Source organism: Marmota marmota, unplaced genomic scaffold, assembly GCF_001458135.2.
Source record: "Marmota marmota marmota unplaced genomic scaffold, marMar, whole genome shotgun sequence".
NCBI lineage: Eukaryota > Metazoa > Chordata > Mammalia > Rodentia > Sciuridae > Marmota > Marmota marmota.
The window spans coordinates 53,392,123-53,417,690 of record NW_026000026.1 but is presented as its reverse complement, the minus strand read 5'-3'; the positions used below and the strand labels follow the sequence as shown (position 1 = coordinate 53,417,690).

The following is a 25,568-nucleotide window of genomic DNA, read 5'->3' as shown; positions in this document are numbered from 1 at the left end:
TGTCCTCCTCTGAGAAGTGTCTGTTCAGGTCCTTGGCCCATTTGTTGATTGGGTTGTTTGTTCTCTTATTGTCTAATTTTTTGAGTTCTTTGTATACTCTGGATATTAGGGCTCTATCTGAAGTGTGAGGAGTAAAGATTTGTTCCCATCCTACCTATTTCTGGTGACCTTCTGTTTCTTCTTTCCAAATGATTTTGCACTGTCTTTTTGTTAAACACCAAACTACTAGAAATGCTGTGGTGAAGGGAAATAGGATCAAAGACCAAAAGCAAGTACTTTCTGGTGTAACTGGTAACTCATGACTGGTGACTAGTTTGCATTGCCAATCTTGATCATCATGCATGTAAGGTGGGTGGTGTTGGCAGGAGATTTTATATTTTATGTATATATTTTATTTTTATATATATTATTTATATATTATTTTATTTTTATATTTTATAAATATACTATATATTTATATATTGTTTTATTTATATATTTTATATGTATTTTTATACATATTATTTTTATATTTTATATACATATATATTTTATATATATTTGTGGAGACTTGTCCCTCATTCAGAACAGTGACAAGAAATTGCCAGATTTCCATCAACAAAACTGGAGACTAAATAATATATCTTTATCTACTTGTGTAAAACATTTGTAAATCAGAACTATTATTAAGGGCCCCGTAATCCTGAGAGTTTTGTTTGTTTTGTTGAACATTGTATAAGATACATTTGTCAAGAGTGTACAACTTTAAGGCCCTTTCACTATCCTATACATAGTGTTGGAACTGTACATTTCAGTGGCCAAACTAAAATACACCTTTGAGGACATTATCTGTCATTTGTTACTGAATTTATTTCATCATGCAAGAAAAAGAAAACAACTACTACACAGTGTCACTTACTTTAAAAATAACCCAATGTTCTGGCAGCATTGCTTAAACAAGAGAGTCAGTTCACCTGTACAGAATTTTGAAATGAGTTTTACTCCCCTGGGCAATAGCAAAAATAACTTAAAAAACAAGTGTTACTCCTGTACCTTTCCAGATATTAAACATTAAGAGCCCAAACTTTGAAATTAGGAAGACATGGGATTAAATTCCAAATCTTCTACTTTTTAGCTATACAAATTTATTAATTCCCCTAAGCCTCAATTTCCTCACCATTGCAATGGGGATACTAGCTACCTTGTTGGGGTCTTCTGCGAATTTAAGAGTCAACCCCATGTGTTAAGCATGTGGTAACTGCTCAATAAATGACAATTGAACATCATACCATGATAAGTAAGCCAGTGTGGGTATCATGTGGGTTTAGATGTTATATAAGTCACTTGTTCTCAGGAGGACTTTCTGTCTAAGTCCTGTTGAAAAGAATGGTTTCCCTTGGTCATTTGTGATTCTTGTTAGTTTTAAGATTATAGACAAAGACAGAAGCACTGACACAGTAAGATTTCCTATGTCCAGAATTCCCTTGCTATGTATACGGAAGTCTCACAAAAATAAAAATCTATATTTTTACCAATAAAAAAAAAACATGAAGAAATTTGAGCAAAAGCAATCTTCAACAGATGAAAGCTTCTTAGAAGTTGAATTTTACAGAAATACCTTAAATGTTAAATGTTAATCCATAGATACATGAAAGAAACATATTTTCACCATGCCCAGTGCAGAAAACCAAAGGTAGGAAGCACATGGCCAGAGTAGGACATTTCACTGAAAAACTCATTGAGCCTCATAGCAAAATACTCTTTCCTAACAGCCTCACTCAGGATGTTTTAGGTAAGAGAAAGGAGAAGGTAAACCCACACTGGCATACCAGGCCTGGAGATAGGGACTAATTTTAATAAATCAGAATGGGACATGAAAATGTCAACTTAATCAAGCATTTAAATTTTATTAATCAAGCCTAATTTTTATGAGTGCAAATAATCACTGAAGCTGGACAAATTTGTTCTCGATTGCATCAGAAACATAATTTTAATATTTAATGGACTGATGAATTTAAATGGAGAATTATCTTTATGAAACATGCTCTTCATAATTTGCCATTAAATGAGAAATAAAAAAAATCAACATAAATCTTACATAAAGGTTATTTAACTAAATGTTGGTACTATAAATATTATAAATGCATTATGCACTAATTTAGCAATCACACAGTACACTACATAAAGCAGAAATGATAAGTGGACCAGGCTGGCCTTTGTGAGACTGTAGAAAGAGCTCTGTGGAATATTATGGAAAGCTCATGCTATAACCATTGTATGGGATTGTGTGGGTTTCCTGAACTTTCTTTTCATTCAGGCTTTTATGCTACCATTAACCACAGACATTTTTTCCAGTCCAAATGCAGGTCCAAACCGACTAGAGCTTTCTTTCTTTTGTGAATACTATCCTCAATAAAATTATATTTTATCACTACTTTTTCAAAAAAGACATAAGCAAATAACTGAAGTCTTTCTTGATTTTTTGACATTTTAAAATGCTCAGTTTTAAAAGTTAAATTTTCTGACATAACATTCTTATATCTCAACATTTTAAGTGGAAAAATTCAATTTAATGTCAGAATGTTTCTCTGTGATTGAACACACATTCCACTTACCCCCTCCACACCCCCCAACATATTGCTTAAAATGGGGGGTTGCGGTGAATTTTCATTAAAAATGAATCAGACTTAATAGATTAGTATGCTCCAAAGTGTGCTAATATTAATCTCCAAGATAAATGTTTGTTTTCAAAATTCTTTAAAGATCCCCAATATCCCCAAAGTGTAGTATTTACCTGTAGAACATGTGCTATGCCTTTACCTGAAAAAGAATTTCTCACCTATTGCAGCTTAATGCTCCCAAATGTGTCTGATGAGGTTAGAGCAAGAGACATACACAAGACGTTAGCCGAACATGGACCCCTACAGAGATCACAGCAGCTCCCTTTTCTTGCACTGCAGAAAACACATTAAACAAACAATGCAAACCTTTCATTAGACAACTTATAATGTAAAAGTTTCTAAAGTTGTTCTCAATTTGAAACATTTTAACTTGTACCTTTTTTGTTAAAAAGCTGTGGTTCTCAAATGGAAATTTGGCTTCATACATAGAGGCTTAAGGAAGAAATTTTCTTTTTATTTGAACTGTTCTTCATAAACAAAAACATTTTGCTTTAAAAACATTAACTTTTATAAAATAGGTTTGAAATGTCTAGTTATCTTTTAATTTTACTTACAAAGCACATTAAACAACTCAAATTTTTTGGCATTTTGTATATTTGTTTTAATATCGGACAAGAGTTTTAAGAAAGCGTCATCATTTTAAAAGTACACCACAGGTTAATAGCTGACCTGTTTTTTCCTACTTAACCCAAGTAATTTGTAATATACTAAAGATGCCAAGATTAGGTTTTTCCTTCAAGTAAAAAATACAATACATTGGGAAGCCTTTAGATGGAGACAGAGTTCAAATAAACACTAGATTTCTGTTCACAGTGCTTTGTGTAAGTCTAAGAATAAACATTTAAGAATACTGAGAAGGAAATATGAAAAGAAATTCATTTAAGATGCTTATTCTGATTATAAAATTTATATTGGCTATTGTTTAGCCTTTCTTAATGGAAGGTTTTTTCTGCATTTTAAGTTGACACTGAAGAAAATAAATGGTTACATACTCTTGGCCAGTGAAGTAAATTTAGTGTCCTTGCACCTTATAGTAAAGCATATTATATTGCAAATAAGAATGCTGTTGATGATGCAGAATACAGGCTGTAATCAGTGGCATGAATCAAAAGTCATCTGATAGCCACATTAAAGCCACATTTCCTATTAAGAATCAGACTAAATTACAACATGGCACTTCCCAGAATGAGCCAAGGAAATGCATTCTGAAAGAAGAAATAATTGTATTTGAGTGTCTCTGTAAAAATCAGGAAGTGTTTTAGCAATAAGTACTAATGCTTTTCTTTTTAGTCTGCCTTCTTTTGTATTGCAATATATTCAGCCTCACTGGCAAGACTATCACACTAATTATTATTACATCTAGTAGTTCAGTTATCTTGATGACTACTGTAGCTGAAATACTTCAAGGTCAAATCCTTAATAGCGTGAATCAGACCAAGCAGCCATCATACATGCAGTTGCTTTTGCGATATACTGGATAAAACAGTATATCCCAGACGTGTTTATGAATGTTATTACTCTTACAAATGTGGTCTAGATTATACACGTTGTTCAATTGTACCATTCATTTTGCAAAAGTTGCTTCTCAAAAATCTTTTGAGAAGCAGATGTCTGTTGTAAAAAAAAAAAAAAAAAACATCTGCAGAAGTACATCCATAATGATCTTATTGACCACAAAAAAGCCTTCAGCCCAACCTCTGGTACCTTCAGATGATCCAAAATCATTTAAGTGGTTCTATGCATCTTCCCAATTCAGAGACATTTCTGAATTTCAAACAGTACTTACACTTGTAATAAATCCACTGACATGCAAATGTGTGCTCTGTGTGGTGTAGACACACAATGATACAATAAGCTCCAAATCATGTTGAAGAGTACCACTCTCCCCTAATTCTTCCATATCTCTATGGTGGAAACAGGCATTTAGTTTGTAATGTATCCAAATATAAGCATCTGTACACATTCGGATGTTCTATGAATATGAAATTAAGTATGAAACTTCTTTCTTTTGTGACAATTTTCTTTAATATTTTAACTTTGCATTTGCACATCTGGACAGCAATGATTTCTTCTTTAATTTAAATGTGTTGCTTTTTTATAGACTGTGTTTTAGAAAAGCAATTTGAATTGTGCAACTGTTCATTCTGAATAGAGCAAAACATCCATTTAATTCAAAGATTATTTTCAAGAAAAAAATGTAGAAATACAAAAGAAACCAGTTTGTTTCAGCACTGGGTTTTGAGGGGGCTTGGCTTCACATCACTGAATTCTTATCTTAACAAGGTGAATATAACAAAGATTCTTTTCGTTCTTTTTTGTTTAGGTGGATTTGAATAAGAGAAAAATAATATTCCTGGAAAGTCAGAATATAAAGTACTTTAAGAATTATCCAAGGACCTTTTTAACCTGCTCTGGTCACTGTAGTCTAAATGTGCACCCTAAATTGATTTTGAAAAGCAATAATTATTATCCACTGTTGCATTATGATTTTAATCCTAAAGTTTACCTGAATCCACTTTTTATCATACTCTTACTGTGTTAATGTTCCTTTAACTGCTTTCTCTGGTCACATCTGTATATATCATTGATGGAATGATTCTAAACATGTTGTCATATTTTCATTCAGATTTTCAACATCATTATTCACATTTTCACTCAAATAACATTTTATTTCCTTGAAAATCACAGATTTGTGTTGGATTACAATTAAATCTTACAAAATTAGAAAAAAAATATATAAAAGATATTCTGTAGAAGCAATTTTGTTCCATTTTGGAAATAGATTCTTAAATGTATAGCTACATATTATGTTTTATATCTTAATGACAAATGTTCAACAAATATTGGATATGGAAGAAGAAATATTATGCTTTTTAAAATAATGTTATCTGCTTATTCTTTGGCTGTAATGTAGCTGGCACACTACATTTGGGGCTGTCTATGTGTGTTTTTTAAAATGTCATCTTTATTAGTATTACATTCAAGGAATAGTACCAGGAATCCGTTCTTTCAAGACCTTCCTCCAGTGTGTGGCATATAAGTCTGTGACGAGCGACATTACAGAAGGTCATGTCACTTTTAACTGCTTGCATTACATCTTTCTGATTTCCCTAGTGCCCTTCCTTTGTTTGATTAATACTACTTGCTTTCAAGCAAGGTATCAGAAAGCATAATTTGGAAAGAGAATTCCAGAGCCAGTCTGAGATATTCCCTTTTAAGAAAAAACAAAAAAATCTGAACTTTCTACCACCTGAATTTTTTGTCATTCCCCCTGTAAGGAAGTGTGTGTGTGTGAGTGTGTGTGTGTGTGTGTGTGTGTTATTAAATCATTGCTGACAAATGTTTGGGCAATTGGACTTGCAATATTTGAAAACAAAACTATGTAATGCTTATTTGGTTTTATTTGAAGAGGAAAGGGCTTGAATTTGAGACTAGGTCTCCTGTATTTTTATTTGTTTTCCTAAGTTAAGTGTTAAATTCCAGTACTCTCTTTTTAAGTAGCAGGTGTTATTTAAGTTCTCTGGGAAAGATTACATTTTATGCAGTCGTTAAATGCACTTCTGTGACATATACAGGTTTGTTTTGTTTTTGTTTTTGTTTTCTTTCTCAGTCCTGGGATTGAACCCAGGACCTCACACACGCTAAGCAGGCACTCTACCACTCAGCTACATCTCCAGCCTTACACAGTTTATTTTTTAAAACACAGTTTGTGGTTTCTATGTCCATTGCATTTGGCTGGAGCTCAAGTCTTAAAGCTCAGCTTCTGAGACACTCTTGCTCTCAGGGCTGTCCATTTCACCAGGCCACTAACGCCTGAAAACTAGTTGTAAAAAAGCAGCATCATTTTAATTTGGAATCTTTACCCAAACCTCTCCTTGTGCCTGTATGTGTTTTCCTTGTTTTCAGTGAAAACATGAATCAGAACTTTGTCATTGAGAACAAAAGATATTCTGCCCAGGTTAAAAAAAAAAAGATGCAATTTAATTTCCAAAACTCAGTGTTAAAATATTAAGTTGTTATTTTATCAATAGCTAATATTTTTGAGAACTTCTTTTGATACAGGAACTGTGCTAAACACTCTACAGACATGATCTCCTTGGACTTTAATCAGATGATCAGGGCTTTATCATCTCCGTTTCAAGGCAACTTAAGCTTCACCTGAAAAAAATATAATGGGGGGGGGCGTGCATTCTGAAGCAGCTAAAAGGCATCAACAGGAAACTATCTGTATTTTAAATCCTCACTTTTAGATGTTCATGATATAACATTAAGGAGGCACTGGAGGAGGGGAAAAGCCCTCACTAGAGCTCTAAAACACAACACAAAGGCCTCTCACTAACACAACACTTTTCTGCCAAATGTAAAAGCAAATGGTTGTATTGGGTGGTTCTGGCTGCACATTTGTGGAGCAATTGTGCATAGCCAATTACCCACTTGTGCAGGGAAAGAACAGTTTGGGTTTTGCAAATGAAGAGCCTGATTCTGTAGGCTTCTTTGACTCATACTTGAACATAAGAGCCACAGCTGATTTACAAAGTGTGTAAATTACGCTAGTAGTTTGTTTCATGGTTCAATCATACTTGGAATTTTTAAAAATTAATTTGGCGTTAGTAGATATCCCCAGATCTTAAAGATTAAATATTCATGGGTTCTATTTCCAGGAAAAAGTTTGAAAGCATTTTGAATATTTGCCTTTATTAAGTTGATTAGGTATAATTCTTTCGAAGTGAGCTAAGTCAGGTTTGTGAGATAAATGATAGGCACTTTACCAAAGAGTGTGTTCCAAGATATGAAGGATGGATGATGCAGTCATTTATCCACTAGATCAAAAAATATTTCTTGAACACCTATTATGCAATCTGCTAGATACAATTTGACACCATTCTGCCTTTGTAGTATCTGCAGTAGGATGCTAAGTACTGTAAGAGGAGGTATATGATATATTTTTAATAACTAGTTATATATAATACTTCTTGAGTTTAGTCAGAGGAATAAAAGGAGTAAAAGAATATTTTATTTTCTTTGACATATTTGATATGACTGCATGGATAGTTTTAGCAATAAAAAAAACTTCATTTGAATCCAAAACTTTAAAGATAATTCTTTTGTGTATATACTTGGGGATTGAACCCAGAGGTGCTTTACCACTGAGCTACATCTCCAGCCCCTTTTATTTTTTTAATGGAGACAAGGTCTCACTAAGTTGCTTAGGACCTCACTAAGTTGCTAAGGCTGGTCTCAAATTTTTAATCTCCCTGCTTTAGCCTCTCAAGTCACTGGGATTACAGGTACATGCCACCACATCCAGCACCTAAAGATAATTTTATTAGAAGTAGAAAATAATAATTTTTTAAAAAAATCTGGCAAGGGTTAGGTGAAATCTTGATGTAATACAATGCATTGAAACACTGTGGCTTCTTTTCCTTTCTAAACCTCCATCGCAAATAGCCCAATAAGGAATAGCCTGGCATACATCTCCTCAATTACACATTGTCATTACTAATGTCTGTATATTTGTGATGCACATAATTCAGGTTAAAGAAAGTTAAAAATTAATATGATGGCTTATCTGCTGGTCCCTGTTTACATTCCATAGGGCCTATATGAGGCTAGACAAGTACCTATGTGTTGTTTCTCTTTGTATTTTCACATTACCTAGAATTGTGTGCCTTGGATAAGGAGGTTTACAATAAATGCTTATGGAGTGGCTGAAAATAGTTAGAGTATCAAGAGTTCATATTTCCTGTTTAGGTCAACCACAATTCAAATTGCTTTACATGTTCCCAAAGTTGTATAAGCACTCAACATACATTGGAAAAAGTATGTTGGGCTACTATGATTCTTTTGAAGTGCTGATGTCAAAATGAAAGACCAAAAAATCCTACTGTTGAACAGAAGATGTTATGTATGACATAAATTAGAAACAATTTCACAGTTTTTTAGATAGCTTAGTTTTATATTGGTTCATGAGACCTGGAAGTGTGTGTTGGGTTTTTTAAATCACTGAATGCTTTTTGAATATTTCAGAAAAATATTAGGATTAACTGAGAATTCAGATATGTCATCTCAGTTTATACAATCTTTGCATAATACTGTCTTGGTGATTGAAATTTTCATTCATAAGTTATTCCTATTTATATCAAAAAGTCTCCTAAAAGAAGGGCTAGTTGTCTTTATCTTCCAAAGTTACAAGCTTTGAGAGAAATGTTCTCAAATATGTGCTAACTATTTAGAGATACTCAGATTGGATTAGGAAAAAACACAATAAAAATTTAGAAAGTATATAAAATGTTATATACAAGAAGTTGGAACTTACCTGAATAAGAATCCCAACTGTAGAGGGTTTATTTTTTATGCTTTTAATTTCCCTGGGGTGCACGTGTGTATGTTTATGTAAGTCTATAAAGTCATAAAAAAAACTTTAATGAAATCCCATTATTAATACTGGCAGTTATATATTGACCAAAGCAAACGAAAATTATTTGGCAAATCCAGAATGACTCTTCCATTCTACTAATATAGGTGAATTAGGAGCCATTAAAAGTGCATATGCATATCCACTTGTCTGAGTTAGGTGCATATATTATGCACATTTGATTATAGAATGCATTTCTAAATTTCTTTTACTAACAATCCTCATAATCTTTGTGTAAAATCACAGAGCCAAAATGAAATATTCAGGTAATCCACAAAACTGAATTGAAGTTTGAACTATAAAAGACATTTAGTTTTACACCATAGGCCATCAGCATGAATGGATTAACAGATTTTTTTAATCTAAGAGTTTAGCAAAAAGTAAATTAGAAATAACAGAGTTGCTTCATGCTTAGTTATCTAGTTCTAAATTTAGAGTGCCTGATTAATATTGACAGCAGAATAGGTAGAAAGGAGATTTCCTGATGTAAAGCATCCTCCAAATTGATGTTAGTTTGCCTTACACATATTTCAAATTCTTTGTCACAAAACATTTTGCATGAATAGGATTCCCTTGATCGGGCTTCTGTTACCTGATTTTAAACAATTAAAGACAGCCTTTTCCTAATGTCCATCTCTAGATCAAACATTCCTTCTCCAGTGCATGTGTTTCAAATGTTAATAAAATTTTCATTTCCAAAAGGTTCAAAATGACAGGACAAAATTCTGTCCTTTAGGAGCACAAAAACAACTTGTGTTTCTGTCTGCAGGTAGTGGAGGACATGCTAGAGGACGAGGAAGAAGAAGATGACAAAGATGACAAGGTAATTATCTTTCCCAGCACTTGGGTACCTGGGGATGGGGAAATGTAGACATGACACTGTTTTCACAGACAGTTAAAAAAGGAGTTGAAGTGTTTGAGTCCAGAAAATTGGACAGTGCTGTTTATCATCCTAACAATGCCACTGCATGTTGCAAAGAGGGAGAGAGGGCTATAAATCCTCTTCGCTTTTGTCCAGAGCTGGGTCAAATATTTTTCTGCCAGGAACAAAAAAAATAAAATAAAATAATTCAGCTTGTCTGGAACTTGATAGCTCTCATGAAGATAACGGCAGTGACAACTGTTTTTGAAGGGCAAAAATTTGTCCTATCTTGAGTATTACAAATGGTTCTATGCTTTGGGGGAAGAGGGGAGTGAAAAAATCAGCAGCCTTGCATGAGTTGAGCATGGATATTGCCGTCTGTAATTTTCAAAGAATTGCTCAGCAAAAGAACACGTGTGTGGAGCACTCAAGAGGACATTTAAATAACCCTGGTGTACAGTGGCCTTGTCTAGATTTGGAATGACCCCATGGCTCCTCCATCAGGGAAGTCCATTCAGGCTGAGGCTACTACTTCAATTGCTGGTGGGCTTGGGGAGGCTGACCACAGTAAATAACAGCTAGTTTCTAGGACTGCTTGGATTGGTTGTCCCCTGGGGAGAGGGGACAGCTAGGGGGAAGAATTAGAACGACCTTGCACCACTGCAGCTGTGGCTGGTATTGGAAGAACAGCTTTCTATGGCCGTTTGTTACATCATGACCTCTGTCATTTCTAGACCTAAAATCTACAAAGTCTTAAGGTGAAATCAGAGGCAGGGAGAGAATATCATTATTTCTTTGAACATTGTTTGGCAAATAAAGCCAGATTTTGACCTTCACCAGAATCTGACTTCTGTTATAGTAAAGCAATGAAATTTTTTGAAGGAGAAAAACAATGTATCTCAATTTATGCCCTTGACCTTTGGTTCCAGTAGAGATATACAGGTATGTCCTCAAGAATTTGTTTTGGAAGCAAGCACTAGAGGTGTCCAAAAAAAAAAAATCACAGGGATTAGTTAACTTCACAAATGACTCTTTTCCTGAATAATATTCAGTGCTTAAAGGAAAATAAACACACACATGCGGGCTTTTCCCCTCTTCTCCCTTCTAATGCTATTTCAAACATTTTTGACAGAGCTTTTATGTGAAATTTTCCTTCTGTACATCATTCAGTTATTAGCAACATCATCAAACATAAACTAACAAAATCTTCTTCCTGCAAAAAACACATATGTGCTTGTTTTTAATGTTAAATAACATGAGCACACACTTCTGGCAATAAATGATATGATTTATTGTTAAGGTCAGTTGTGGAGCTGTAGAGAGATTGTATTTTAACTCAACATGCCAGCTCTGAATCATCATTTCTCTGCTGATAAACACTGAGCTGCCATCCATTTATGGCCATTTCCCCTTGCTTGTTGCTGCTTTATTATTAAAGCCACCATAAAGATCCATCCCAGCAGCAGGCGTTTCCCCAGAAATGTTAATAAATGGAAACCCTTGGTGAAGTCTAGTACTTCAATGTCCCTGCTTGAAGTCACCCTATATATTTTTAGCCAGCTTGCTGATATTCTACACCTCTAATCTTTCTTTTTATGGTCATTTTTTTCAACAGAGAGGCTGTTAGGCTTGGGAAACAAATACACACCTAGTTAACCAGCTCACCAAAACATAGATGTCAAGTGGAACATGGGAGTGGGGAAACAACTCCAAATCTCTGGAGTAGCATCCATCGTAATCTAGTATATGGTTGTCTGGAATTGACACCCTGGTTCTAACACATTTTCAGATCTAGTTACCAAAGTTGATTGAAAGTGAGTGCTTATTTTACTGCATGAATTCAGCTGTATTCTTCTGTACCGGGTGCCAACACACAGGGTGTTTTCCTTCTGAAAAAAAATGTGAGCTGATTTTTTTTTCCTAAATTCATTCCTTATTTGGACATCATATAGGTTTTCTTTTTCTCAACCATAATTCAATATCAACATTAAAATTTTATTTCAAAAATATCAAATGTAGTAATTATAGTAGATGTTTAAGCTCTTGCATAATTGAGGAAAGAATCCTAGAGTGGACATCCTAAAATGTAAAGTTTTTGTACCATAAGAAATGGAAACGTGAAAGGATCCTGCAAGTTTCCATTTACTGGCTTCCATCCCTTGACTGGCTGTCACAGCCCTGCATTGTTAAGTCTTGGCTATCCGTGTGTCTGAATGGGAGAAGAGTAATTTCCTACTTTAAAAAATTCATTGGTTCCTCTATTTAAAGTTTGTGTATAGAGTCATGCGTAATGGAATTTCATAAGAAAACAAATGTGTTTTTCACCATACGAGCAGGTACTGACCTCTAGCTCTCATTATTTCTCTGTTTTCTCATATGGTATAATAGTGGGGTCAGGTCAGTGGGTCCTCTTATAGGATAAAAGTAAAAAAGATTAATAAATGTGCCAAAGCCTCATGTTAATTGAACCTGAAGCATATGTTGCAAGTATGTAAAATATGTCCCAGATGTTTCAGCAGGGCCAGTGTCTTGGCTTCCCTGATTACCACGAGGCAGCTATTAGTCCTATAACCTTTGGACTTGGGGGTAAATGGGGTATTACGTGGCCCAGAATGAGAGCACCTGTTTTCCATTCAGCAAAGACCCCTGGCAGGCTTTGCCTAAGCCAATCCATATGTTTTCACTTAGCAGATTGTTGGGCGATTATGAAAAGTGTCTTTCTTTAGAGCCAGCATTGATATTAGTCACTCACAATGAAAGGCAAGTCATTGGCTACTTGACAAGGTCCATGCGGGCATACACTGAAGTCCTTTATCTAATTTGAGCTTGGAGTATTTTCCCTCAGCATAATTATATACATGGCAAAGACACAGGTATAAGAAGTTGAAGCAAAGATTACAATTACTTCACATAATTGCTTTGTAATAGCTTTTCTTCAGTGCTGACTTTAGCACCTGGGAAAGCTTTGGTTGAAGTTGGTTAAAGCTAACTTGTGATTTACCTGCATCTCCATATTTTGAAATTTTTCTAGATTATGACCTTTTAAGTATTTTTCCTTGAATTCTTCCTTTTTATTAAAAGATCTCATCATTATTCAGATGGCCACACACTTATTCTTCATTCTAAAATCCATTGTCCACATTTGTTTGAATCTAAAATTCGGTGGCTTCTCTCTTAATCCAATTTCACAATTTTAACAAAGAGAATGTGGATTTTAAATGGTGAGTCTTAGTTATGAAGCATTTACTTGTTCATATTTTCACTTATCTGCATCATACATAACATAGTACATTATTAGCTCTGCGTTAAGCCGGGCTGGAGATAACATTTTTTTTTCTGAATTAAATGTTAGAAAGACATCATACTGTGTATTCAGTTCCCTTTGTTACAGAGCGTTCTCTCAGTCAAAACAAAGCCTCAGTTTGATGTGATTTTTGACCTGACACCAAATCTTGCCTTTGTGGTTAACAGAATATCTAAGAAAATAAGGCTGAACTAAATTACCTAGGTGGAGTTAAGAACAGTCATGTAATAGTGTTTTTCTCCACATTATATGTAATAATACAATGCTCATTCTGCATAATCTAGACCTCTAATTAACGAAGATCTGCCTTCTGTAGTTTAAAAAGTTTAGGCATGCTTCCCATGGTGCATCCTACCCTTGTAATAAGATCCAGCTGCAACATCAGGAAGAGAAGACAGAATGCAGGTTTCCCTCAGGAAAAGCATGAATTCAAATGCATGGCATTCTAGTAATGTTTATTGATAAAAGATATTAAAATGTTCAGGCATTTATGCTTACATTGCTTCTCCTTTTTTTCAACGGTTATGTCAAGATTACTATGTTTCAAGATAACTAGATGCAATGAATGAAACATATCTGAGTTCCTTCAAAATATACAGATTGTTTGCTTTGATTCTTGAAGTCTGTGTTTTCTGGTTTGATTCTTCAGCCCAAACATGTATATAATGTACCCAACATTCATACATCTCTGAATCTTAAATCAACTGTGGGGTGGGGGAGAAAGAGATAATTCTAAGTGATATGAGAGAAGATTTTAATCTGACAAAATTGCATTTTACAGTTATATTCAGTGAAAAAAAAGATGCATGATAAGGAAATGGATCAAGGCTTTGGAGAAAGGCAGAAAGAGAGCAAACAAGAAAAACAGTACTTCCTAAAATTTTTTTTAAATTATATTTAACTGGAATACTATTTGTTTATCCATTTTTCTATAGCTGCATAAAAACTGAGCACAACTTAGAGGTGTAAAGCAACACTTATATTTTTAAGATCTTGGTTCAGTAGGTCAGAAGTGCAGGCACAGCCAACTGGGCTCTCTGCTGAAGCTTTCCCCCTCAAAATATGACAGAATGAGTTCTTATTGGAGAAAAATTCACTTCCAAACTCATTTAGGTTGTTAGTAGAATTCAGTAGAAAAACTAAAGCGCTTGTTTTCTGCTCCTAGCCAATTTCTGTGGGATCTTCTATCTTTAAATTTATCTTTGGACAATCTTTGTTGAGTTGAATCTCTCCCATGCTTCAACTCTCCTTCAAGAAGATGCTAGCTCACCAGATTAGACCAGACCCCAGTGATAACCTGCCTTTCTCTCTTTCTTAAAGACAGCTGTGCTATGGAACATAATCATGGGAGTAACTGTCCCATTATACACATTATACTTCTAAACCCATCCCCAAACATAAGAATAGGGGATTATACATGACTTATAGACTAAGAGGTGGGAATCTTGGTCTCCATCTTAGAATTCTGTCTACCACAACCATATAGACCTTCCCATGCTGTAGGGTGAAAATGGAACCATCTGTGTTCCTTCCTACAGTAAACAAAAGAGGAAAGCCAATCTGCCTTGACATGTTCTTTTATTGGATAGAAGCATCTCATTGCAGAGAGATAAGCTGAAGTGCACAGTAGTTGTATTGCTGGTAAAATCAATATATCCCACTTGCTTTTATCCACTTTTGATCTAAAGCCAGGGGTGACTGGGCAGAGAGTCTGAGGGGTCATTTCTATCCTCTCATTTTTTCCCATCTGGAAAAGAATATTAAGAATAAAATTAGTAAAAGGTGGGGAAGTATCCATTCCTTTTTGGGGGACTTGGTGGTGCTTAAGCCCACTGGGCTAACAGCCTACTGATTTTAAGTTTGTAGAAACTCTCTACTTCACCCCAAATCATAGGGATAATAAAAATAGAGGGGCCCAAGATATAATCCAATTCAACCACCTTGTTTTAAAATAAGGCACCTGGGGGCCAGGGGTGTAGCTCAGTGGTAAAGCACTTATCTAGAATGTGTAAGGCACTGAGTTCAGTCCTCAGCATCACAGATAAAATAAAAACAAGGGGAAGCTTGTTCAGCCAAAATGAGTATCACAGGTGACACAGACAATAAATGACAGAATAACTGAGACCCAGATTTCCTGACTTCAAATGTGGCATCTTTATCTTTCCTCTAGCCCAGGCTTCCTGGGGCATGGGGTGGAGTATGGAGGCAAATTGCTTCAGACATTGAAGGGCACCTAGTTTGGCTCTATAGCTTAGCTATTGTGAATTTTGCTGCTATGTGTCTGTGTCACTGTAGTAAGCTGATTTTTAAATCCTTTGGGTATATACCAGGAAGAGTAATAATCGGGTCAAAGATGGATACATTCCTATTTTCTTTGAGGAATCTCCCTACTGCTTTCCAGAGTGGTTGCACCAATTTGCAGTTCCACCATTGTTTGTTCTTGTTGTTGTTGTTGTTTTGATGGTGCTAGGGATTGAACCCAGGGGCACTCTACAATAAATAAGCACAACTTAGAAGTATAAAGGGACAATTCCTACCTCCTTTATTTATTTATTTATTTTCTTAAAGAGAGAGAGTGAATTAATATTTTATTTTTTAGCTTTCAGCGAACACAACATCTTTGTTTGTATGTGGTGCTGAGGATCGAACCCGGGCCGCACGCATGCCAGGCAAGCGCGCTACCGCTTGAGCCACATCCCCAGCCCCCTCCTTTATTTTTAAGACGGGGTCTGGCTAAGTTGCCAAGGCTTGAACTTGCTATCCTCCTACCTCAGTCTCCCAAGTAGCTGGAATCACAGATGCGGACCACCATACACAGACTCAGACAAGATCTTGAATAAGTATTTAGGTGGTATGATAAGAAAACTCCCATTCCAGCTGGGATATGTTTAATTCTGCATTTCCTCTACTTCTCATTGTTCTGCACACTCAGTTATCTTAAGAGATGTGTTATAGGTGGAATGAGACTAAAAATGTTCATGTCCTAATCCCTGGAGCCTGTGAATGTATAACATAGCATGAAAAAGAGGAATTAAGGCAGTAGATAGGATGAGGTTACTTATTAGCTGACCTTAAAACAGGGTGATTATCCTAGATTATCTGAGTGGGCCCATATAATCATTTGTGTCTTTAAGAGGAGGGGGGCATTCAGAGCAGCTGGCAGCTGATGGCTACTTGTGCAGCTATGGCCAAGATCAGAGCTTAAGACCTTTGTAGCAAGAAGAAGAAAGAGCTGCTGCACCAGCTGGACCACCTGAAAGGGGCTCTCCCAGCTGCGTGTTGCTAAAGTGATGGACGGCCTGGGGGTCCAAGCTCTCCAAGAGAGCTTGTCTGTAGTCATTGCTTTTGTTCTCAATGTCACTAGCCAGGCTCAGGAAACCTGAGGGTGTTTTACAAGGCAGGAAGAATCTGCTGCCAAAGAAAGCACACGCCTGCACTACAGGCTCAATGAGCACAAGGAAACCCTGGATACCAAGAAGCAGCTGTGGAAGGAGTAGATGTTACCCTCGAGGGAAGAAGGTGGTCAAGGACTGATCATTGCAGCAGCGATAGAACACAAATGGGCTGGAGCAAGGTTGGGGGGCCAGGGACTGCTATGGCTGGCTTTGAAGATGAAAAAGGAGGCCACAAGCCAAGATGATGTGGGCAGTTTCTACAAGATAGAAAGCACAAGGAAAAGGATTCTCCCCTAGAGTCATTGAAAGAAATGCAGCTCTGCTCACATCTTGATTTTAGCCCAGTGAGACCCATTTTAGACTTAACTACAGAACTGTAAGATAATAAATATATGTTAAGCCACTAGGTTTATGGTAATTCACTAGAGTAGCAATAGTGAACTATTACAGGTACCTTCCAGCTGAATTTTCTATACTGCTTCAAAAGCATTTTATTTGATAGCACAAGTGTTAACTCCTATTTTTTCCTTCCTAACTCAGTCCTATTCTTCTACATAAATATGGCCACACAGTTCTTCATTCAATATGGAAAGTAAAAATAGCATCTAAAAAGCAAATATCTTTATCCAAATTGTCTTAATTTTTATTTCAGAAAAATTCACCCCAAAATGAGAAGAGGGATATTGCCCATCTGATATGGTTGCATACTTTCCTGTTTAGGAGCCTGTGTTCTAAATTAGTGAATGTAATGGCAAATCATGGTTAATGTCAATTTTCAACAGAACATCACTTCCTCACAACATTCATTCCATTCCTTAAAATATTTCACCCTACAAAACTTCCGGGCAGTGGTTATTTACCCTATAGAGATAATAAATCCTTTGAGAATCTTAAGAAATTTACAGACTTACTCCCCAGAAGAAATTAAACCAACACACTTTTTTAACACCATTTTTGCTGACATAGAAATGGAATTGTTTTTTAGAAATTGAAGTATCTTTATGAAGTCATATTTTATTGCTCTCACCATCTTCCTCAAGACATGTCTATTTCCTCAAACACCTGAGATAAATTCAAATTTTTTAAAGTAAAAAATTATATTCAAAAGTTTCTACAAAAAGACTGATATTTGGCTTGATTTTGATATTATGGAAGGGCTTTGATGCAACAATATGCTTGTTATCTTTGACATTTGTTTGATTATGACTTTCAGTTTCATGGCAGTAAGTGCTGGAAACACCAATTTGGCAAAAGAAAACAGTAACAAACAAATATATGCTATAACTTTAGTAGATGAGGAGTCCTAGAATTCTCCTAGAATTCCCCAAGAATTCTTTCTGAATTCATACAACATTAATGAGATCATCTTTTGAAAAGTCTGCATCCTTAATGCTTCATGGTTGAAAAACGGATTAAATATTTTTGTGTCTACATTAAGGTCAGTGGAATTAGGTTTCTAAGAGTTGAGGCAGAATTAGCTTTCTAAGAGTTATTTTGTGATTCTAGCTGCTGGCAGGTTTATACCTCTAAACAAATTGACAGCTTTGTCACTTCATCATTTATTCTACTTTGCAGAAGCACTTCTCCAATTTTGAAATATTTGGGTAGATATTTGTGCCCCCTGCCCACCTGCTCTTCTAGAGTGGCAGGTGGGCTAAAGTAATTGAAATAGAAAAAGTTACCTGAATAATTTGGCAAGAATACCCATCAAATAAAGCTAAACTAAGAATAGAACTCTTTCTGGTTAGTTTATTCTGATAGCTGGATTTCCTTTGCCTTAAAAACGAAGAAACTTTTATTTGAAGGCCAATCAAATGTTGCAAGACAGTCCTCTGCAAAGCTAGTTAACTTCTGTATTGCAACAGTGAACTTCCTTTTCTGCTCCCATTTCTTGACAAAAACTCTTGAAATAGCAGTGTGTCAGCCCTGGCTCTCAGGAGGTTGACAACATACAGAGAAATAGACACGATTTTTTCAGGATTGCTGGCAGAGTCGTTGACACCGGCTGACACCACTGCATGTTGAGATGAGAAGAATGTTTCTTCACCAAAGCAGCAGAACCAGATGTGTTGCCAAGCATCACAGATGCTCCATCTGAGCCCAGAGTGCCAAGATTTTTATTCTGCCTGAAAGTTTGTTTGGCAAAGAAATTCTTCACCATGTTAAAGACATTGACTCTGCAGATCCTAAAAGGAGTTCACAAAGTAAGAATTCTTCCGGGATTGTAAAAACCTGCCAACAGGAGTTGGCTATACAAATAGAGGTATCTATTTTCATTAACTTACATGCAAAAAAAAAATATTAAAGAAATGTCAGAAATTCTGTGATTAGATAAAACTCCAAGAAATGTGTGCTTCACCAAATACTTCCAGCAGCATATGAGTTACTTTTCTTGGTGATAGGGTTAACACATAAAAATGCTTCATTATAAGTACCCACTCCTTATTTAAGGGTAAATCCTAAGCCAGATAAAGTTCCTGTCTAAAAATTGGGACAATTTTATAACAAGTGAAAATTCCACAATATCCAATAGATTTTCAGAGTAGGCAGTCTGAGGTACTTCTTCAATTAATTGATTCCACGCTTCTATTGGGCAGAATTCTGCCACACAAGTACTGCAATGTTTGTGTTTTATCACATTGCATACTTACAATAAAACCAATAGATATGAAAACTTCATGGCACTAATTTTTCTTTGAAGTTTTCCAACTTAAGCTAGACTCAAAGTAAAAAGATGCATGGCTTATACTCGTGTGAGACAAGTGTGTTTTCTTAGATTCTCATCAAGAAGCTGTTTTAGAAGCCTGAATATTGTCTTCTTACCTTTGGTAGCACCCATGGCAGATTGCATTATGTTAAAAATATAATTTCTTGCCCACCAGTGTTGGCTGCACAACTCACTTTGGCTGACACCTGCCACTTCCAAGAAAAGGTTTTAAGGGCCACCCTGGGCTCTTCCATCTCTTTTCTTTCTGCCATGATACTGGAACTGTCCACAGAAAGGCACTCTTTCAGCCTGAGTCCTGGAATAAAGATAACATGAGGCCAACTCATGGACATATAGTGTGTGTAAAAAAAATAATTCTTTGGTTCTCTAAGTCTCTAAGATTTTGAGGTCTTGGTTCTTGCAACTAAACTTTGTCTAGGCTGATGGATCCAGCATCCTATCTCTGCCACTCTGTGAATCAGTGATTTAATATTACATTTGACATAGAACAGTCTTTCTTTTTTTTTTTTACAAGAGTAATCAATTTCTCAGAAAGGAACTTAAAATTTTTCTTTCCTAAGTTCATATACCTACCAAACCCCCTGCACCTTGAAGCCCAATCTCAGGTAAAGGTTGAACTATTTTGTTATTGTGTATGTCCCATTGAAAAATGATACTTCATTCCATAAACACATGTTGAGGGACAAGACACTGGGCAGACAAAGACAATATGACACAACATGAGCTTTTCAGAAGTCTCTACCTGATGGGGCCCTTGGTTATATAAGCCAATGATTATAATACAACAAGGAAAATGTTAAGAAAGTTATGAACAATTTTGGTGAGAAAACAGGAGGGTAACCGTCATCTCAGAATTGTCAGCAAATGTTCCACAAAGGAAGTGGCATTCAGTTTGGGTCTTGAAGTGTGAATGAGCATGTACCAGGAAGGGTGGCATAAAATCAAGGACTGTGTAGTGTAGTAGGAACATAGAGTGCTGCTGATGAGGTAGAAGAAAATGACACTGGAAATGTAAATTTAAGCTCATGAAACTTTTAGCCATCATCTGAGTTTGGATGATATTCTCAAAGTATAAGAAATGGAATCAAAAGCAGTACAGTTTCAAAGTGTGAATTTTCATGATGAAGTTGTGCTTTAGATAGAGAACTTTTGCCCATTAACCAACACCTTTCCATTCCCCATGTCTCCTACCCTCTCAGTCAGATAGAAGGAATAAGTTCTAGTGTTCCGTTACACAGAGGGTGATTGTAGTTAACAGTATTATATCATTCAAAATAGCTAGAAGAAAGATCCTGAATGTTCTCACAAAGTAATATGAATACTTGAGATGAAGTGTCCTGAGTTAATCAATAGATGATGTAAAAATGTTCCAGAACATCACACAGTACCCCATAAAGGTGCACAATTATCATCAGCCAAAAAATAAGTGTTCATTTCTATAAAGAACCATGGCAACCAGAGGATGGAATAAGAAGGAAATGAGACTTGAAGTAGGGAAATATGCTAGGAGGCACTAAAATAGCTCTGATTAAAAAAAAATAAAGGCATCTTTAAACAGTAATAGTGATAATAGAAACTTATTTGAGAGATATTTTTAATACTAAGTCTAAGATTATTTTAAAAATTATATTGAAGTGAGTAAGGTAAATTTTAGGATTGTGGTTGGCTGAGTTATCCAGCTGAGATGTATTTGTACAGCCCATTCTTATTTCAAAGTACTTTCCTTTCTTACCTTTTCAATATTAACAAGAACTTTACACATTGGCATATCAGGTGTCAATCCCTTGTTCCAGTAACAGGAAGATTAGCCTGGCTAGTGTGGAAGTAGCTAAGATTAGACACCAGATCATGGGACAGCAGTTAAGCCTACCAAACAAGTTAACTTGTCCAATAGAGAAGAAGCTGAGGAATTAGGAAATACATCTGGTGTTTCCTAACATTATTCATGTTCTGAGATAAGAAATGAAATCCTCTAATTAATTTGCCTACCCAGATATGTAGCAAAGCCTGTTGACTTATGACACCTAGGCCACTTGATATGTAGTTTGTATGTCCATAGCCTGTTTTGCTGAATATAAACAGAAAGTCCCATCTACCTCTGTTCCCTGGCACTGGGAATGACATCTCGAGGAATGATGGCAGCAGGTCACACCCAAGGTCTTTTACCTATTCAGTAAGCACAGGCCCAATGTGGAGACATGAAGGGTAGTATAAAAAGAGGTTAAATAATTTTATTGCCTCAAAAGTTGATTCAGAAGGAATATAATAACCATGGATAGTCTGACTTTGATCTAATAGTCAATGAGGACAATTTGATGCTGGCAGAACTTGGGTCAGTTGAGAAGCAGTTACTGCTGTTACTGTTTTGATTTTTGTTCTTCTTTTATTTTTTGAGTTTTATTTTTAGTTGTTGATAGACCTTTATTTTATTTATTTATATGTGGTGCTGAGAATGGAACCCAGTGCCTCACACATACCAGGCAAGTGCACTACTGCTGAGCCTCAACCCCAGCCCCAGCCCCAGCCCCTGCTGTTACTGTTTTATAGATGAAAAACTGAAACCTCTGAGACACATAACACACTAACAAAAGTCTCAAATGAAGAAAAAAAAACTTTAAAGACTAGTCTATTCCTCTAACATCCATTTTTTCCTTTACAATAACTCTCCCAAAACTTAGTAACCTAAAGTAATAATTTGTTATTCTTTCATTATTCAGTGGGTTGACTGGGCTCACCTAGGCAGTTCTTGCTGAATTTTGTGTGGTTCTTATCAGATGTCTGGGGTAGTAGCCATCTAAAGTTTGACTAGACTAGGTAGTTAAGGTGGCTCAGTCAGATGACTGACAGTTGTTGGCTTCTTGCAGCACAGCAGCTTGGTTCTGAGAGGGAAAATAAAAAAGCGAGTGTTTCAAGAGACCCAAGTGGGAGCTGCAAGGCTTGTGAACTAGACCTGCAAGTTTCAGAGTGTCACTGTTACCACATTCTACTAGTCAAGCAAGACCAAGCCAGATTCAAGGAGGGGGAAACTCAGTTCTACCTATTGATAGGTGATATCAAGATCACATTGCATAAGAACCTATGTATTATATGGGAGATATAGTGTGTCCATCTTTGGAAAACAAAATCAGCCAAAATTTCAAAGAACAAAAAACTTCTAATATGTATCATGTAGCATCAAGGAATATGGAACCTAGTACATACCTATAATTTCAGGGATTTGGGAAGCAGAGGCAGGAGGTCTGCAAGTTTGAGGCCAGCAATTTAGCAAGACCCTATCTCAAAATAAAAATAGAAAGGACTGGGAATGTAGCTCAGTGGCAAAGTGCCCCTGGGTTCAATCTCCAGTATGGGAAAAATAATGAAACCTATTGCCTACCAGGAGACTGTTTATCCAAAGTAGGTTAGATTATTTCAAAAATAAACATGGCACCTTCAGATTACCAAAGAAGGTCCGTGTGGGTGTGTGTGGGTGTGTGTGTGGGTGTGTGTGTGGTGTGCAAACACATATATAACGATTTACATACTGAAGATGAGAAGCAACAAAGGATTGTTGTCATTCACTATTTCTCCATTTAAATACAAAAGTACTTCCCAATTCTTTCTTTGTCTAGGTTGTAGATAAGGACTTCATCCAAAATTTTCACCTTTCAGCTAAACTGACCCTTGAGGTTTGTTGAGAATTAGGAAGGAGTTGCAAAGAACCCTACAAAATTCCTGTATGAATCATAATAAACATTCACTGTCCTCCACTTATAAAGGAGAACAAAATGCCAATAGATTGTGTTCTAGAAATTGGGCTTTACCTACCAGGACTGGCTGCCAAAAATGAAAAGTCCACTGAGAAAGGAGATTGCAGAATAGTTCTTAAAACATAATAGTTTCTACTTTTTAGAAAATGTAATTGGAGATTATAAACACTTCACATCTGGCATTGCACTAGTTTTTTCCCAAGGATGTTTCTCACTAATATCTCTGAAAAAATTTTTTGTAAGAACCATAAGTAGCTTGGTCAAGACCCTTTTTTCTACATCTCTGGAGCTAATGTTTCTCTGTGGTAGTGAGGTAGCATTATGTGGATGTTAAAATAAATATTCCACATGTTATGCACACAGATGCCATTTCTTAGTTCTGTTATCTCAGCCACGTATTCTGATCAGCAATGGTTTGGGAATGAGGACAGTATCTATATTCTCTTTGTGATTCCGCACTTGAATATTTTGGAGTCATAGGAGGCAATGTGATAAACGAATATACAGCTGGGGCAAGCTGATAATGTAAGATTTTATTGATTATCCAACAGAGTAACTACCCCAGCTGGTAGATTTGCTTGTCACAATCTTTAGTGCCTGGGGTAGTTGAACAAGTTCTTTTCTCCCATTTAGCTAACCTCAAAGTCACACAGTTTCTGCATCAAGGTCCTCAGATTTCATACTTCGGCAATTTCTTTCCCTTCTAATGGGGTATATTAGAGAAAATGTGTCACCTTTTGCACCACATAATACCAAATCAGATCAGAATTCATGCACAATTATGTCAGTGGAAATCTAATAGTATAGGCTGGCTTATCTCTAGATAACACATGGAAAAATAAACTTCCACAACCGACAGATTCACTTGATTTTTTTTTCAGATAAGTTATTTGTAAGCAATTGAGCTAAAGAATATAACTGGGCTATTTTTCATACAGTGGGGAAAAAAAAACCAACAGTAAAATGGTTGCTAAGCATTCTCTGCCACTACTTTTTTTTTTCCTCTGTGAAAAAGTTGCTTGATAATGAATGCTAAGAAAGAACAAAAGACATTTGTATTAGCTATATTTATTAGAACTAACAACTGTAGGAAAACAAAATTTACATAAAACACTTAGGTGAAAATAACATTCATTAATAGTTAATGGCATTTAAGTAACACAGGTTATGTGGTAGCCTACCTGGGAATGATATTAGCCTGCCTAAAAAGCATTCATCTGTTTCTCTTTTACAATCAGAAAAAAAGTCAAAGCCCATCACTAATCTGAAGTCATCTTGAAACCAATTAAAATAATTTAAGATAAGTTGTACTGCAAATGTGCTTTTTAAGTGTTTTAGACTTAGGATGTCTTAGGGATGTTGTAACCCCTTTTAATGTTACTATTTATATATAACTACCATGTGTATAGTCTTACACCTTTAATGCACTGTATTAGCTGTCACTTGAAATTAAGTGCAGGCATGTTCTTTTTTGGACTTCAGTTTCTCCTACATTAAACATTTAAATAATGACACCAATAGTTAAAGGGTAGGTAGCATTCCCAGTGGAAACTAGATTCTGCATCTGGTGGGGTTCTGTTCGGGTTTTGTACATGGGAGATATCGTAATATCAGAATTTCTGAATGTTTACACACCTGGTATCCAGAAGTCTACCTGATGTCTTTTCTCAGGGAATTAGTGGAATCAAAGCTTATGGTAGGCATGTTTGATAGATAGGCCTTGTCTTCTGAGATCTGGTGATAATTCCATCAACATTTGTCCCTAGTTGGCCACATATCTATGCGTTTTTATGTTGTTTGAGGATTTTTTTCACTCACTGCTTGCATGAAGGCCTTCATTAGGTCAGGTTTTGAGGATCAAATAATTCTCCTTGAAAATGCACACAAAGTTGAATGTATCAAGTGTGAGTTTTATCCACTAAGCATGATTTTATAGACAAATCCTAAAGCTAAAATATTTTGTTGATATCTGTTTTTAATTTATATAGGGAAAAGCAAATAGATGCTTACTGATTTTAAGGGTTTTTTCCTATTTCTACAAGTCATGTTTGCTTTTTATGTTACCATGATATTGTACAGATTCTTCTTCATGATGACAAAAATTGAGCATTTTCTAAAGATGCAAAACAATTAGTTTTAATAAAAGAAACTATCCAGAGGGCAGTCACCTGGAGTGCAACAATAATTGATATGAAAAATTTCTGTATTTCTGTATTATTCACCTTCCCACAATCTAAATTGTGATATAACTTATGGTGTGAGTCATTTTTCATAACATCAGGTAAAAGAGGAAGATGTTAGAAAGAGATCAGTTTTTAACATTGATCATCTGTCACCTTCAAGTACCTTTGCATCTATTCACATACCCAGAGTACAGAAATGAAGGGGGAAATTTTCTAATTATGAAAAAAGAAATCAAGATATGGTATTTTTCTTATCTTCAATACAAATGACT

The 25,568-nt window shown here is 35.7% G+C and overlaps 1 protein-coding gene across 17 annotated transcripts in view; it reads left to right on the top strand.

Moving 5' to 3' along the window:
- The window catches only part of Mctp1 (multiple C2 and transmembrane domain containing 1), a 367,854-nt gene that overhangs the window by 283,429 nt on the left and 58,857 nt on the right, over positions 1–25,568 (top strand). For all 17 annotated transcript variants that reach the window (XM_015483699.2, XM_048811432.1, XM_048811442.1 and 14 more), the window contains one exon: positions 9,845–9,898. In XM_015483699.2, the coding sequence (XP_015339185.1) occupies positions 9,845–9,898 (54 nt within the window). The remainder of the gene's footprint in view (positions 1–9,844; positions 9,899–25,568) is intronic.